General features: G+C 36.2%; 1 protein-coding gene across 4 annotated transcripts in view; it reads right to left on the bottom strand.

The window, feature by feature from the left end:
- SCAF11 (SR-related CTD associated factor 11) overlaps nt 1-17,899 on the bottom strand; it is a 50,993-nt gene that overhangs the window by 21,059 nt on the left and 12,035 nt on the right. For all 4 annotated transcript variants that reach the window (XM_038153724.1, XM_038153726.1, XM_038153727.1 and 1 more), the window contains 4 exons: nt 12,598-12,673; nt 11,620-11,774; nt 2,556-2,633; nt 743-840 (listed from right to left, as the gene is read on the bottom strand). In XM_038153724.1, coding sequence (XP_038009652.1) covers nt 743-840; nt 2,556-2,633; nt 11,620-11,774; nt 12,598-12,673 — 407 coding nt within the window. The remainder of the gene's footprint in view (nt 1-742; nt 841-2,555; nt 2,634-11,619; nt 11,775-12,597; nt 12,674-17,899) is intronic.

The following is a 17,899-nucleotide window of genomic DNA, read 5'->3' on the forward strand; positions in this document are numbered from 1 at the left end:
AAATTTACACCAAAGTTACTATCCTGTATTAAATCAGGATGCTCAGTTTTGTTTGATTTCATGGCAACATGTGAAAGATGGTATAACCTGCTTCCTTTTAAGAATATCAGTCAGTGTTGATTCAGAATGGTGAATCTCATTTTCTTATGAGTTAAAAAAGGTAATTTACCTCCAGTTATCTTTGCTGTAATGAAGTCTGCTTACACTGACTTTAGATAAGCACTATTTAGCAAAATTCACCTGTGTAATCTTCAGCTTCCCTTTATACAATGCAGCAAATATTACAAGATAAAGTTTACTAAAGCAGAAATGTTCCCTCTCAACCTTACTAGAACAAAATCAGTTCTTGACTACAACTATGTCTTACAGAAGAGGAACATCACCAGTGCTTATAATAACATGCAAGAAAAGTGGGTATTTGTTTAGAGAAACAAAAAAAAAAATTATATTGTTAGAATTTGATGTAGCCATACTGCCAATGAACGTAAAGTTTTTCAGAATTGCTAGAAAAATGCAACTTTCACAAAGCTCAAGAAATACATTGCCCTTTACCTCTTCCTTGCTATTTTAACTATTTAAGTGGGAATTACAGCAATGATAAAAGTAAAATTAAACTACCAGTCATGAAAACTAATATATTTTAAAATTAAAATAATTTTACAAAATGTTCATGTTAAACCAGTTGATTTTATTTCTTTTGAATATTCCAATTCAAATGCTTGAAATAACACAACTGACCAACCTTATAAAACGTCTCGTCTTCACATGGCTGTAAGCTTCTTTATTGCAGTCACAGTTTTCCTCTTCCTCCTTCCTCCTTAGCTGTTTTGTAACCTGAACCTGTGTTGTAAAATAGAATCAACCCAATCTAGAACGTCACGACACTTGGGCCTTAAATTCATACGAAGTCCTTCAGGTCTGTACAGAAATTAAACTCAAACAGAAGGACTAGAAAACATTTCAAATCTTAACTTGTTTTGAAGTAGACATGACTTTGACTTCACTGTTTGGAGATTTTTTTTCTTTTTCTTTTAATAAAATAATAAAAAACCTACACCTTAATATGCTATTGACAATGCCTGAGATGCATACTAAGTTCACAGGATGAAAAAAGCCCTGAACATTCCAGCTGCCATGGCAAGTGTCTCAGAGCTATGCACTAGTTTCCATTAAGAATCTATAAGCTAAGTTTTTTTAAACTAAGTTGGTTGTTCAGAATACACATGGTTGACCTTAGGAAAATGCTGAACTACCGCGCAAGTTAATATGCTTCCTCACAATTAAAACACACTCAATTTTGTTCTAGAGTAAAATAATTTATGTATTTTATACAACATTCAGTTTTTTCACATCTAAAAAACACTGAGAGCAATACAGCTTTTATTTCACACTGTGAAGTTGTTTCAATGGCTACATTGCAATTGTTTGCATTAGAAACTTTGTATTTCCTCATCCCCAAAATCTGGCTTTTTATGAAACCCCCTAACATATCAGCATTCTAATTCTGAATATCACAAAGAGAAAGCTGCCAGTCTCCTGATAGCACCACTAATGATGCTGACCACGGTGTCTGTGTATCTTGGTACACATTCCATCCATTCCTATGGCTCCCGTGGCTCTTTTTCAGGGAAGGACATCTTTCCCTGTCCACCTGTTTACACTGCAATTCTGTGAACACACAATCTTTCAAACTCTATTTTGATACAGCCATTACACTTTTCCAAATGTAAACTTCAGGTTATCCCATTTCAGCTGCTTCCTTGATTCTCCAGAAATAAAGAAGACAAAATACGATAAGCATGGTTTCCTATGAGAAGGAAGCATCTCTAGTAGCCAGCATGGCTCCTTTACAGGTGACTGCCTGGGCCTCCAGAAGTACAAGAAATGAGTAGTGGAAGCCTGTTTTTTAAATGTCACAAAGTGCAAGACCAGCAGCTTATGAAATATTAATAAGCATAATTTCATCACAAAATTTCTGAATTGTACATGGAATTACCAGCATCTTTCTATATGCATTTTCAAGATCAACTATCAGAAGAGGTTTTTTCCTACTTGATAAACTACTCTCCATACCAGTATTTTTAAAAAGAAATCAGAACTGAAAAAATTTTGGTTGAACAATGTTTAACATTAATTGATTCGTCTTGCATTTATGTGTTTTTGTCTGGAAATCGGAGGCTGTGAACACAGAAGATTCACCTCAGCTAAAAAAAAAGGCAATATTGGAGGATAATTGGTATAGCAGTTGTTTACAAAACCTAAACCTTTGAGACCAATTACTATACTTCTATTCTTGGATATATCATGAATGCTCAAAGATACTAGAAAGTAGCAACAGCAGCTTTATGATTATTATTACTATGGTAAATACTTGCTCTGAAAAAATAATTAAGAATAATTCCTAACTTCAAATATGCAATAGAAACAACAGTAATTACTTTGTTAGGAAAGTGTATTTAATACAATACATTTCATTTTACATGAATGAAAGGCTGCAGCAGAAGTTGGACATTCCTACAAGGAAAGTTATTTAAGAAAGCAAGTGTGGAACATACCTTTATCTGCTTATCCAATGCATCCAGTCTGCACACTGCTTGAAATGGTCTGCGATCAATAGGACATGAAGCCTGTGTCTGAAAAAATTATTTTTCTTATTATAAACTTGGTAATGAGCTAAGAGAAGCCCTAATTTTCTAAACTTTTATTCACTACTATAGTAGCTTACAGAAGCATACAAAATCCCAATTTGTTCACAGTAAGAATGCATTGGACACATTATCCATACACTCAATATTTTGTTTTATATAAGCAGATTGATCTTTCAGGAAAAATCTAAAGGAAACCAGAATATAACCCAGAAGTTGTGTTTAAAAAAGGAAAAGCATTTAATCCATTTTACATCAAGTTATCTTCATTTTCTGGTCTTTTAATTCCTTTTAGGTAACTGATTTTATACCAATGTGTCCTGATTTTGGCAGGGATAAAATAGTAGCTAGTACACTGCTTTAGATTCTATGTAAGATTAATGTTGATAACACACTGAAAAGCATAATATGCAAATGTCCTCTACATCCCATATTGTTTTAACATTTTATTTCTTAATTCTATTTTCAACAGGAAGCATTTTGCAATTGTGTCTCCTCCAAAACATAAAACTGGAAATGCAAAAAGAAAACAGTGGTTATAACATGTCTCTTTTGTTGCAGTCAGCAGACAACAGATTCCCACATGTAACACATCTAAAGTTTTATAAATCAATTTTCAAGAGAAGGGAACTGAAGACTATTTTACCCTACTGTTTGATGGAAATAGCCATTTATTTTTTTCCCTGATGACCTAAATGCTCTCTTATTGAGGCTGCACTACATCAGATAAAACACACAGAACAGTAACACATTATGAACCACAGAAATAGGAAATTTCAACTAAGTGCCAGGTAAGTGGATCATGTAGTGAATCAGCTTTAAGAAAAATCTACATTAGATATTAACTTTTGCTGTGAGAGAACTCTTTACTCCTTTTAATTCCAGACATGTTTGCTGTGGGGGCGTGGTTCTTTGTTTGGTTCGGGGGTTTTGTCATCATTACACCCTCCACACCCACCTTAATTCTACTGGCCTGCAGAGGCTCAGTTCAACACTTGTAAAACAAAATAAAAAACCAAAACACACACCCAGTCTTCAGCCCTAATTCATTCGCTGAACAAGATCCAGGATAGGAACTGCATGCCCTGAAGAGGCATATAATTTCTGCAATTTAGAGAGCTACAGGGTATCTATGCAAGCAAGATGCTGTACTAGAATTACATTAGCAGCTAGGAAAAACCTGCTTATGAACTCTGCCCCAAAATCCAGTAGTGAACTTCATTCCTATCTTTTCATTGGGCCTCCTAATTTTCCAGTTAATTCTGTTCTTTTCTCAATTTCAAGGAGTGCTCAACTTCTTTTTCACATACCAGCCCCCAAACATGGAGCATTCAGGAAGTTTCTGAGCTTCTGATTTCAACTGAAGCAGATAGAACCAAACAAGACTGATTTTTAAAAAAATCCCCAGGGGTAGTTTCAGGAATAAGCTGTTGAACAAAAATGTAAGTTAAAGCCATCACCTACCCTTTGATGCTCCAGTATTTTGTCCTAACTAAAAACCTTCTCTTTTGGAGGATACCATTGATCTCTGCAGTGTCATGGCCCCAGATAAGAAAACCACATTGGGTAATTAAGCCAGTTCCCTAATGACTCAGATCATGAAGACAGTTCTTGTCCTGCAGTTAAGGCACAGCTAACCCACAGTAACACAGCAGTGCAATGTTCCATCAGGATATTTGACAGCATGCAATGCACTGTAGCTTCTGTACATCAAGGTACATACTTTCATTCTTAGATATTCCAGATTGTAAAAGATAGGTAGGAGGAAGTTATTTTTCTTAGCCATTTTTATTCTTGTTTCAGGATCTACCTTAGCTGAAATGTTTATCCAATACAGTCTCTTCCTACGTTAAATTTACACATGAATGTCAAGTTATCTTCCCAAGTTTAAGTCACTGCAAGTTACATTTATTCATTGCAATAAAGTATCACAGAATACTACCTGTTACCAGCAGCAATCTAAATAACAGCTGTTTTTGCTCCACTAGAAAGATGTTCAATGTTCAATTCTTCTGAACAAATGTTTAACAACTTAATACAGTTTTAAACAGTAGTAAAAAGGGAGGAAAACATTCTGGAAGAGTAAAGAACTACCATTAGGTTCAGATATGTTCAGAAACAGCAGACCCTCTATCCACTCCTACTCAGTTGCTTTTTGTAGCCTTAGCATTTTCTATAAGCTGACAACATTATTACTAGAGAAATTCCAATAAACTCAGGACATTTGGTTGTACACCCCCAGTCCCCAGGTGGAGTACAGTTGTTGGAGACCCTGAGGAAAACTAGAGGTTACTTCTGTCTAAACATGCATCAGCTCTCACCTGTCTGCTAACAAATAAAAGGAAACCTTTAAAATGTTGGAAAAAATGGGAAGAAAAAGCCCAAAGATCTTCCCCTGTCCCTTTTCCCAACAGCAAGACAGGATTCATACTGCTACAGAAAGGAATAAAAGTAAAATAGTCAACATTCATTAGAAGAAGCAATTATGAGGAGTGGTGACCTTTAATTCATCTCATGTTTTTTGAGAACATGGTTCAAGTAACAAAGATGTTGGGTCTTTTTTCATCAAAAGCAGGTTAGCAATTCCACTCTTCTGAGGTGTCCATTCAGGGAGCATTGTAAGTAATAGCAAATGTACACTGTACTTTTTGATAAAGAACATTTAAAACAAGAAAGAAGATGTTGAGATGAACAAGTCCGAGGAGCAGCTACCACTTTTATTGTGCCCAAGGGAGAAGGTATGTGAAATGTATCAAAACCTTAGAAGAACCACAGATTTTTAGAATATCTTTCTTTACCATAGCTTTAAAAATCAGAACATGCGGTACTTAATGTAATCATCAATATCATTAGAACCTCAGCATGGGTATTAGTGGCCTGCTTGCTTTGCTTCCTAACAGTTCTTTCCTTGGAAAAGCACACGCTAGTAGCTCAGCACACTTCAAAATATCTTTGATTGTTTTATTCTCCATATGAAACCATTGAGAGTTTTACTGTTAAACCTGATAACTCCACAGTGATTTATTCTTTCACCCATTCTGTGATAGGTGAAGAATTCACTTCATAAAATACATAAGCATTCACAAAAATCTGCAAGCCTGGGAAAGTTATCCACTAACAATATGTTTCGTTTTCAAATTTAAAAAAATTATTGTATTTTATTTGTTTTTATGATCGTCTAGAAAAGTCTTACTTTCGCTCCACAGCCATAACTTAATTTCTATATTCCTGTAACTGCTAGAGCGACACAGAACTGTGCTCTCTAAACTCAAGGAGCAATAGGCCCCAGTTTTAACTGCATCACTTCAAACAGCATGTGAACAAAGTGAGGTAGGCAAAAGGATGAAGAAGTTACTATATTCCAGCCAGGAATTTTCAGAAAGCTATACAAACAGGTGCAAGCTAACCCTGAAACATATCTGGCTGATAAAATAACTCCAACAGATACCCCCATGTCATCAAGTTCCATGTTGTGAGGTTTCATAACAAGCAGTAACAAAATGCAAGTACAGAATTCAAGCTGCTGCAGTAAATCCCTCTCCAATTCTTTTTTTCTTCAAGTGGCTCATAATAAAGTCTGTTCTCCAAATTTTGTATTGAAAAGCTGATACAAAAAGAAACATGATCCAGCACTCTTAGATAATCTGTTAAACACAAATAATACCAGATTCTCCTAACTAAATTCAGACTTAAAGTGAGATTTAGACTGTTAAAGCAGTATCTGTATATTTCACTTCACCTTGTAATAACAGTACAGCAAAAACACCCAGTAACACCTCCAGCTTCAGTGAACAGGGAGACCATTACACCACATGTAGTGAGAAACACCCTCTCCACATTTTAATGAAAGTAGGAAGACATCAGAGAATGCACTATTTTCTAGAAGCATGTAAAAACTTACCATTACTTATTTTTTAGTCTACTTTTAAAAAGCAAGTACATTTAAAAGTTTTATAGTTGTACTTTAAGAAAGCACTATTTCAGACAAGTCTTTTTTGGAGGGAAAATCACTGATAGTAATGATACAGAGTACAAAAGAATAGATTATAGTTTTAACAGCTAATCAGTAGACTACTTAGTTACAAATCTAAACAGCTCTCTTCTCTCTACCTACATGACACAGCTGGCTAGTTCTTAAGTTCCAATTCAAAATTGCCATAAAGTGTTGGCAAATTAAGTTTAATTGTATTGACACAATTGGAAGAACTGGAGTAAAATGAAAATCAGTCAGATTTTTGCACTGCACTTTAACAGCACAAACATTCATAAGTTGCTACACAAATGTTCTTGCAAAATCACAAAATGATTGAGGTTGGAAGAGATCTCTGGAATTCATCTTTGCAACCCTCCTGCTTAAGCAGGGAAATAGCCAAGAACAACTGTATACTACAAAGCAAACATGTAATTTGCAAAAAGGTATCTAAAATCTAAACTTTCCAAAACAATTTGATTAATACAATTTTTCTGAACATCAGTACTCAGATGAACTGTCTATGTATAGATCCCTTTGGGTATACTTGAACAATAAGGTTTTTTCCACTGTTATTTTTGGGGTTTTAGGTTGTGTTTCTTTGAACACAATCTATGTTTTGTTCATTACTGTCATCTTAAATCTTGCCCACAATGCTCTGTACTGCAGATCACTGTGGATGTTGTTGCCACTTAAGCTGATTCCTTCCTATATCCTTCAGAAAAAAAGAATCCAGATCAGAAATATCAGAAAACACATTAAGAATCCCAGTTATCATACAGGTAACTCTCACCCTCAGAAGAATATACAGGTGCAGTATTTTATTCCACATACACAATAATCCAAACCTTGTATAAGCACAAAGACAATGACTACTCTAAGAACTGAACATCAAAATCTATGAATAAAACACCTAAGAACATCCACTGGAAACATACTGCAAGACAGCCCTTTGTGCCAACTGCTTAGTGGTATCTAGTCCACCACAGATCCTGTACCGGGCCTACCTCACTATGCCCCAATGCTTTGGAGAACTTATGACTGTACATACTCCACTTTCAAATTCTCCAGATGGGGAAAAAATAATGCAGGAAACCAAGACCAGAGCATGAGATAAATAAGTTTGGTAGGTGAGGGTCACTGAAATCAATGTCTGTTACACAAACATTGTAATAATGCAGACAACACATCGAATCTTTTCTTCAACACTCATCTCTCATGACAGTTCATAAGAGGAATTAATAGAACAGAGATTGAAATCTCCAGTACATTTCTTAGCACTCTGAAGAACAGAAAGGAAGTTAAAAAGCCTACAGTAAAGTAAATATTTATTGTTTCTAAGACTGTTTTCTTTGAATAGAATAGAAAAACAAAGATACAGATTTTTCTCTAATGCATGCAGGCACTACACCACAGCTGCTAAAGCAGTTGTCTTAGCTGAGGTAGTGTTAACTACTTTGTGCATGTTTGCCCCAGATGCCTAGTTAACTTTTCTTTGTATCCGTTTCACTTAAATCCTTTCAGAACCAATTATTATAAACTAAAATATGTGCTTACCAATGAAAATACATAATACAAGTTTCTCAGAAAAAAAGTTTAAAAAATTAGTTTTGACCCAAGTAGTTTAAATATACTAATAGTATTACAGATGACAAAAAACACATTAATGTAATTGCTTCCTTTCGTGTAATACAATATTACTGGTGGTGTTTAAAGACTCAAGATAGAGAATTTTTGTTGTTGGCTAGACCCTCCCCTTTTTTTATTCTGTAGCCAGAATAATGTTACCACATACATGCTCTTTACACTGAAAGCAACCCTTCACTTACACTGTCCTTCTACATTCCCACTGAAGGGTGTGTCCAGTAACCTCAGCTCCTGATTTAGCACCTTCTACTTTTTATGATCTTCCAGTACAGACTCACTGAAATACAAAGCCTCAAGCTTGAGAGTCTTAATTAGTAAATTACCATGTTGGTTTACAGAAGAGGTTGACAGCTTGCACAGGATGACAAACATTTATGTTAATCTTCTGTGCCCACTGAGAACAGCCCCCAGCAGTGACTGGGAGAGCACTAGTTAGCAAGACCAAAAGCACACAAGGTGACAGTCTAATAGTATAGAAGAATTTAATAGTATAGGCAACTGATTTTGTGCATAGCAATGCTCTCAAATGCCACAATTAACATAGCCAAAGAGAGCATAACAACTCAAGAGATATATTAAAAAGTTACTCTAAAGATTAACTCCTTTGTGGGGATTCTTGGGCTGCCCCTCACTTTTCTTTTAGGCTTTAGATATCTTTCTTCAAAGGGAAAGAAAATACAGTACTGACTCAAGTGTAATGCTATTTAATTCTGAAACTAAATGTTTAGATTTAGCCAACAGGATCTAATGCATTAGACCTGTTCCGTGGCAAGTTTCCTAACCCTCTTTACCCTTTGGAATAAAGGTAATTTTTATACATTGCTTTTTTATTGCTTTTAAGTGCTTTTTTAAAATCTATATTCTCTCACTTCTTAAAAAGTAAGATGTTCAAAGTGTTATATAACTGCTGCTTTCAGACAGAACATCTGCTGGTACAGGGCACTTTACTTGCAGTGCTGAAAATCTCCTGTAGATTGAAGAGGGAGCAGAACAGTAAAACTCTAAGCCTTTGCCTAAACTACCCTGGTTTTGATTAGAGTCTACACAGTTATATAAAAAAGCCATAAACTCTCAGGAGAACAATGATTATGTACAATTTGAAAGCGACTGTTTAAAGAAGCAGCTTATCCTGTTATATTTTGTAGTCCAGATGCAGCACAGAAAAATAAAATAAATACCCAACTTGAACACAGACTGCTGGCAAAGCCTCTATGTGTATGGAGCAGAACTGAATATACACAAAAGAACATGTCAAATAATGTGAATATTAGTAGTTTGCGTCTTTATAAAGATTTAATTCAATTATTTTATTCTCAATTTTGTTTTTATCCAGCACTTAAAGAAGAAAATACCATTTCTAAAAGCAATTGGTTTATACTCCAAAAAAATACTTAATCTTTACCCAGAATCAGGCAGTGTATTTTTTAAACAGCAGGTAATTCTTGTATCTTTTGTATATCTTCATTACTCAGAATGACTGAAATTATGGTTATGATCAACCAGGAGCCAGAAAAAGCTAACCCCTATGCAACACTTCTCAAAAAAGAACACATTCAGTTACTAAATATTAGTAACAGGCAAAAAGCACACAGCATCAGCATGTTTTAAATGGCGACATACTTATAATATTTTTCTATAGTTCAAATCTATAGAACCTCATCTGCTTCTTACAGCTGAAGCCTCTGAACTTGGTCACCCAGGCTTCAACGCTTATTTTGTCACTTTATTTTTGATTAAAACTACTAGATTAGGCAGTGGAGTTCCATGAACTCAACAGGCCTGCCTGTTAAGTAACCTCAGAGAAGGAAGCCTGGCTGGTTTTACCTACCTGATGTCGCTAATGAAAAGCAGCAGCAGCTGCCTTATGTAGCTTTAGAAACACCCCCACATCTTTTTTATGGCATCACATCTACTTTACCTGTCAACTTTTAAGAGAAGTTGCTTTTATTCTATTTGAATACCACCTCAGACCACAAAAAAAAAAAATTGACGTGACAAGAAAAATGTCGTATCATTCACCTGCCCCTTTAGAACAAAAAAATTTTTCATCCTCATTGGGCTTAAAAGCATCTGTTAGACAATGTGAATAAACTCAAATCCAGCAGCAAGCCAATATACTGTACTGCTTCCCTGTGCATGTCAGTGTTTAATGCTTTTCAGCTGTCATTATAGCAACCAGCTAAGTCACTCAGGGTAAAATTACAGGTGAGAATTTCCTCTTCCCTTACAAATCAAATTGCTCCAATGAATCAAATGCAAAACAGAAAATCTGGCAACAGGAAACTTTGTTTATTATCTGGTTTGTAAACCTAAAGCAATTTTAATATAATAACCTTTTTTTTAATACTCTGAAGTTCATATAAATTCTTCAGAAAATTGTATTACCACTGGCTTTCAGTAATAAATAGCACAACAATTAAGGTTAAACATAGCAAGAATAAGCAAATTGCATATATACATACCAACCATGTGATACCAATGTTCTAAAGGGAATACTGACACCATAGTCATAATTTACTTCAAAAGAATGAAAGAAACCAAACAGTGCAAGGAAATCAAGCAGTGCAAAGAAACCAAACAGTAGTCTCACTAAAGTGACAAACGAATTCAAGTCCATAGAAACAGGGCAAAAGGCAGCAACCCCCACTCATCCTAGTACAAAACAATATTAATTTGATGTTTTATATTTTAATCGAAAAAGTTACAGGAAAGGTAAAGAGATCAGACTGAATGCAATGATTGCATAACATAGCTGAGGGAAAACACACTAAATAGGACAAGGTCATCAAGGATTTCTTCAACAAGTCATTTTTCTTAAACGTTCCAGAACTATCTACTAAGTTATTGACACAGAACAAAAACCAGCCATCATTAAAATGAATTTTTTTTCAGAACAGCAGTAAAGCTTTTAGCTGAATTCTCTTTACAGGTAGAAAACTAAGGTTGTATCACTCATTTTGTAGACTAACATGAATACATGTTGCTCCCAGCCCTGAGTTGACACTATGACAAACAGCCTAAGGGTTATCACAAAGTAAGATTAAGCTAACAACAATGCAATGTTATAGCATGTGCATAATACTGTCTGATTTTCCAAACAGCCAACACCACCCTGTTTACTTATCCTTAATCTCTAGCAACCATTAAGTTACTAGAGTAAGATTGCCCAGTGAAAGAAAACTCAAAATACTTTATCTCATTAAGAACAAAGTTTTCAAAAATCTATTTACAAATTGGTCACTGAACACTTCTGTGCAAAGCCAAAATCTGTAACTTAAAAAAATATATATATCTGTAGGTATTAGACACAATAGATTTCGCTGAAAAATAAAAACACACCTTGGTGCTTAGTCTTACCTCAGCCCATTTAAGAATACAAGTCATGCAGAAGGTATGACTGCAACTCTCAGGAAAGCCAATCTCTTGTTCTAGAAGGCAGTTCAGACAGATGGGGCATGTGTTGCCATCATACAATAATGTAGAACAGGAACAGCTTTCCTCGTTTTCTTCACCTGGAGTTATTAACAGTGACACTTAGAAGTTTTGACAGTTTTTGAAACAAAGTCCTTTTAGATTTGAATAATAAAGAAGTAAGAATTCTTTCAAGTACTCCTCTGGCCAGCTTCTTGGCTGCATTAGACCTGAAAACTTGAATTCAACTTGCTTGTAACTACAGAAAATTGTGTTTCAGCCGAAGAAAGCTAAGCAACTTATTTCATAGACTACTACACCAGTCTTTGCCATCAAAACAAACTTAATTACAGGCATATTTCAATAAAGCAGGTATCACAGTGTTTCCTCTTGGTTATGTAGTCATTTAGAGATAATTCTCCTACATTCTTTCTCCTTGTGTGTTTGCACTCTCTCCATGACTTAAATTACACCAGCATATTCTATATTATCTTATATACATATGGTCTACCTTTAGCTTTTTTGTCTTAGAATTATCTTAATCTGAGTATCTTCAAATATTTACCTAATCATTTACATTAAATAAAAAAATGCTCCCAATTTTGTTAGAGCTGCAAAGTGTTGTCAGAATACAAAAATGTATGAACTCTTCTTCAAGGAATTTTACCCTGAATAATCGTTTTCTCTGAATAGCAATTTTGTTTTGCTACTAGGAGTTACCAAGTAATAACAAGAGAAAAGACAGGAAATTATTTGGGGACCTCACAGGCCAATGCCAAATATTATGAGAAAGTGGTTATATTTACACAACTTTTTTCAAAACAAGTAGCATACTAATTGAGAGAGCAAATGAAAAAAAAATCAGACCTTCACAGCTTGAACCTGAATAATATGCTTCAATATTTTCACACACACAAACTTTACCTTCCATGCCTTCATGCGTCTGATCCTCAGTATCCTGAATACATTGCTTTCTGTTCTTCATCTTACCAAATGTAGTCTGGAAAACACAGAAACAGTTCATTTAGACTGCAACTTGAAAATAAAAAAATTAATGAGTATTCTCCATTGTAGAGTAGAAATACATGGTATTAGAAGAGATTGTTTACAATTTATAAGTATCATTATTGCTGCCTAGCAACTGATGTTTCCAACTTCAAAATTTGCTTTTGTTCAACAGATGCAAAGTTGTTGCAGTGTTTTAAGACTACCACTGGTGCTTTTATTTTTAAAAATGCAACATATTGCTAAGTTTCCATGCAAACAACCCCATGCAACACTGCAGTTACTAACACCTGCAAACTGCCCTATGCAAATAGTTGAAGCAACAAACTTTAAACACTCTAGCACCAGAAGAGTTGGTTGTTCTACAAACCTAGAGTCACCATAGTAGTGTCAAATGAGGAAAATGAAAGCAGCTTGTATTTGTATGACAAAAGCAAGAAGGAAATAATTCAAACTATTTGCACTCAGTAAAACATGTAGAGAAATTTGTATCAAACAAGGGACAGGTCACAAGCACAGGTGCAGTGCAGGGGATGCACTTTTTAATTGCTTTGTGAAAGAGATAGCACAGGTGAAGTACATCCCAGTGATCCACATCACAAAAGTTGAAAGAATTTGACCCTACATAAGAAATAGCAAGTATATCTTCTTTGGAATCTTACTTAAAACAGGTAGAATGGAACACACTTCAAAAAAAGAATATCTATACCAAGGACTGAATCGCCTGCATTTCAAAACTCCTGTAGTCACAGCAGAGATAGTATATACACCTAAAGCTCCAACCCAAGCCCCAGAGGGAACAACAGCTTTCTTCAAAACTACATGAAGCTTTAAAAATGATCAGTATTTAAAAGGACAAACTAAAACTTCAGAAGACATTGGAGAAATCAGAGATTACTGAGGTCTGCTACTTAAGCATTCAAACCTGAAGCAAACCAGCTAAGGTTTCCTCTCACACTTCAACACCTTTGCTAGACAAAGCAGCGGGACAGAGCTGAAACTGCCACAATCACGCTTCTCAACTAAACTTCCTCCTATTTCACTCAGAAACTACAATACTTTTCCTTTACCACCATGACATCCAGAAGAGGGAGACACAGAATTTGCTTCCCCAAACTTTTCTTTTGATCAAGCCTTCATTGCTTGATCTTGGCAGCAGAAGTGTTTTAATGATCATTTTTTTAAACTAACAAAAGCAACTTGCACATTCCCATCACAATGCTGCACATTCCCATCACATATACTTCTCATTTTCTTAGGCAAGCCAAAAAATCAGGACTCAGATCTGTGAGTCTCAAAACACAGGCAGTTTGCTAAAGAAACAGTCAAAACTGTGAAACTAATTAGAAATCTGCAATTAGAATTCAAACTGGCTTCAATATTCCTATTAGAAATTACTTGATTCTCCAAAGGGAACATAGCAATCAATCCAGCTGAGGGTAGGGGAAAGTGAAGGGACAAGGGAAGAAAAGCCTAGCTTTAAGGGATTTCCCCCCTACTCTGCTATCACATTTCTATATCTAAAATTATTTCAAAAGATATGATTAATACATGGCATCAACTGTAGGCTGGTTACCAGCACTAATACTAGCACTGACCCAATTGCAGCCAATGCTGTAAGCTACAGGCAAGTTCTGTTGGCAGAACAAGCAATGTCCAGACCTCCACCTTTTCAAGCTAAGCAAAAGGAAACCCAGCCCAAGTCAAGCTGCTCCTTCAGAATTTAATGTCTTCAACAAGCAAAATCTGCGTGAAATTAGAACAGGTAAGACCATGAAAACCATATTTGAATTTAGAAGACCGTGGTCTGTTGCTTTCACTCTGATTTGGCCCCCGAAAGTGTAAATCATGCAGTAGTGTGCAGCTTTTATACACAAAATATAAGAACATCCCTTCTGCCCTACATCTTAAAACCTCAGCAATGCTTTACAGAAGCTGAAAATTCCGCAAGATGTACTCAAACATGTTTCAACCCTAGAAGTCCCAGGACACCTTATAGCTGAATCAGTTTCAAGACAAGATCAAGAATTCTGCTCTCTGCATACATCCACAGAAAATTATTTAAATAGACACAACCTAGATACCGAATTAAGGAGTAGCTTTTGAGTTCACACTTATTATAACAGAGGTTGTGAATTCACTAAAACAGATTGCAGAAACAGAACACAGAAGCTCTTCAAATTTGTTTTTCCCCAGAAAAAGTAACCTTTCACTCCATGGTACTCTTTCTAGACATTCCATAAATTCTGACACACTTATAATTAGAAAAACAGAAGTCCTAAAATTCTGACAGAATATGAGTAATCCAAGACATGCAAAAACCGAAAACATTTATGTGGTGCTACCCCATTCTTCTCACAAGCCTATTATTTAAACAGATACTGAGTGCTACTAATGCATTTCACAGATCACTTTGCACACCACAACCTCATCAGTTTAACACTGCAATTTGCACAACACAGCAGAGGAATTTAATACTACTGAAATTTTTATGAATAAGGTAAAAGATATAATCAAAATTTATACACTATTTAACAAATTAACTTTGAAAAGACTGTTTTCTCCACAACTTTGAAAGGGGCATGACAGGCATTAGAATAGAAGAGTTAACACTGGACTGTTATTACATTTATATGATTAAGAGCAGAGTTAGGAAAAGAGAACCTGGTGGTTTAGAAAGAGCAAACAGCATAAAAAATAGAATACTTATTTTTTCCAAAATGTGATAAGACAGCAATAAACACTATACTATGTTTATGGCTTTGACACTGTCTCCCACAGCACACTCCTGGAAAAGCTGGCAGCCCACAGCTTGGACAGGAGCACTCTGTGCTGGGTTAGGAACTGGCTGGATGGCCAGGCCTGGAGAGTGGTGGTGGACGGTGCTGCACCCAGCTGGCAGCCAGTCACCAGTAGTGTCCCTCAGGGCTCTGTGCTGGAGCCAGCTCTGTTCAATATCTTTATTGATGACATGGATCAGGGTGTTGAGTCTTTCATTACTAAATTTGCAGATGACACTAGGCTGGGATTGTGTGTTGATCTGTTGGAAGGTAGGAGGGCTCTGCAGTAAGACCTGGAACAGTTGGATGGATGGGCAGAGTCCAGCAAGATGCAGTTTATTAAGTCCAAGTGTCGAGTCCTGCATTTTGGCCACAATAACTCCCTGCAATGCTATGGGCTGGGGACGGTGTGGCTGGACAGTGCGCAGGCACTGGTTGACAGCCAGCTGAACACGAGCCAGCATTGTGCCCTGGTGGCCAAGAAGGCTAACGGAATCCTGGTCTATATCAGGAATAGTGTGGCCAGCAGGAGCAGGGAGGTCATCCTTCCCCTGTACTCGGCACTGCTGAGGCCACACCTTGAGTGCTGTGTCCAGTTCTGGCTCCTCAGTTTGGGAAGGACGTTGAGACGCTTGAGCGCGTCCAGAGGAGGACAACGAGGCTGGTGAGGGGCTTGGAACACAAGCCCTGTGAGGAACGACTGAGGCAGCTGGGGTGGTTCAGCCTGGAGAAAAGGAGACTCAGGGATGACCTTATCACCCTCTACAACTCCCTGATGGTGGTTGTTGTCAGCTGGGGGTTGGTCTCTTTCATCAGACAGCAACTGACAGAACCAGAGGACACAGTCTCAAGCTGCATCAAGGGAAATATAGGTTGGACATTAGGAATAAGTTTTTTACAGAAAAGGTGATAAGGTACTGGAATGGTCTGCTCTGGGAGGTGGTGGAGTCACCATCCCTGAATGTGTTTAAACAAAGACTGGATATGGCACTCAGTGCCATGGTTTAGCTGAGGTGTTAGTGCATGGGTTGGACTTGATAATCTTGAATGTCTCTTCCAACCAAGTGATTCTGTGCTGTCAAAAAAACCAACAAAAAACCCCACAACCAACCAACCAACCAAAGAACCCCCTCCCAAAAAAACGACAAAAACCCAAAAAAGAAAACCCACCAACAAACCTCACCCCTCTCCAAACTCTAGATAATCCTTCCTAAGAATGCCTAAAGACAGCATAACGTCACAGCCAAGAAAGAGAAGTCTCTTACTTAATTTCATATTTGAGATAAAGACAAGGGTATTCTAGTATATTAAACTGAGAACAGTGATCAGAGACACTAGCACAGGTATACAACACTACCTCATTTCCCTGCTCTCTTAAAATAATTAAATGTTCAAGTTTCCAGGCTATTCTTCCAAGGAAATTAAATTCCTGTTCTTGTTTTCATGGAATGCACAACAAAAGTGCTTAAAGAGAGTTTACTGTAGATTGTGCTAACAGGTTTTTCCCTCTTTATCTGAGGAACGCAGCTTGATGAAGAACTTAAACAACTCCATAAAGCAGACTAAGTGCCATGCATACATTAAACTATTTCCTATATCACAAAAGTACAACTGTGATTAGCACAAACTACTTCATACTACTCACAACCTAAATATACAGATGTATTTTAACACTAAATCATTGTGCATGTGAAAAGAAAAGATTTGGTCTGTTCAAAGTCATGCCTCTTAATTTCTTAATGAATTTATTATATTATAATCTTAAATAGACATAGAAAAAGCATTGGATTAAAAAAATTACAGAAGCCTAGTTATAAGTGACACACAAAATTAGCACATGCTTCCTTTTTTGCCTAACTACAAGACAAAGTCTTTACAAGAGCTCTTTATACCCTGTAAATATAATGCAACAACTAAACACACTCTTCCTTCAACACACTAACAGTCTAGAGACTTATCTACACAGAAGCACCCCAGTTCAGCTGGAAAGGGGGATGGAAATCAAGAACACAGGCAATTAAGTCTCCAGTGAGAAAGTGCAAAATTATGTCCAAGATACCTTACTCATTTCTGCAACAGATTTAACTCAAGAAACATTTGTAATCAAACTTTCAGCTTTTTAAATACATGTTGCACTAATACTTAAAGTAGCATTTACTTAGACTGTTCTGTTTCTATTAAAAATATTTTATTTTAAAAAGGATTTGGGGGGACCCTTAGTTGTGTTTTGATTTTTTAATAACTCAAGAAACAATTAGTTTCAATTACGAAACAACAGTCAGACACATATTTAGTACAGAGAATTTATTTGCTTAATAAACAACAATAACACCCTTTAGTCCATCAAACTTTGGGCAGTAATAGGTAGGACTCTGTTTCTCCCTATTCATTTTCATGGTCATTAAGAAAGCTGGGAAAGATGTTTAAATCACTCCCTCAGC

The sequence above is a fragment of the Motacilla alba genome, chromosome 1A, assembly GCF_015832195.1.
Source record: "Motacilla alba alba isolate MOTALB_02 chromosome 1A, Motacilla_alba_V1.0_pri, whole genome shotgun sequence".
In the NCBI taxonomy this organism is placed as follows: Eukaryota; Metazoa; Chordata; class Aves; order Passeriformes; family Motacillidae; genus Motacilla; species Motacilla alba.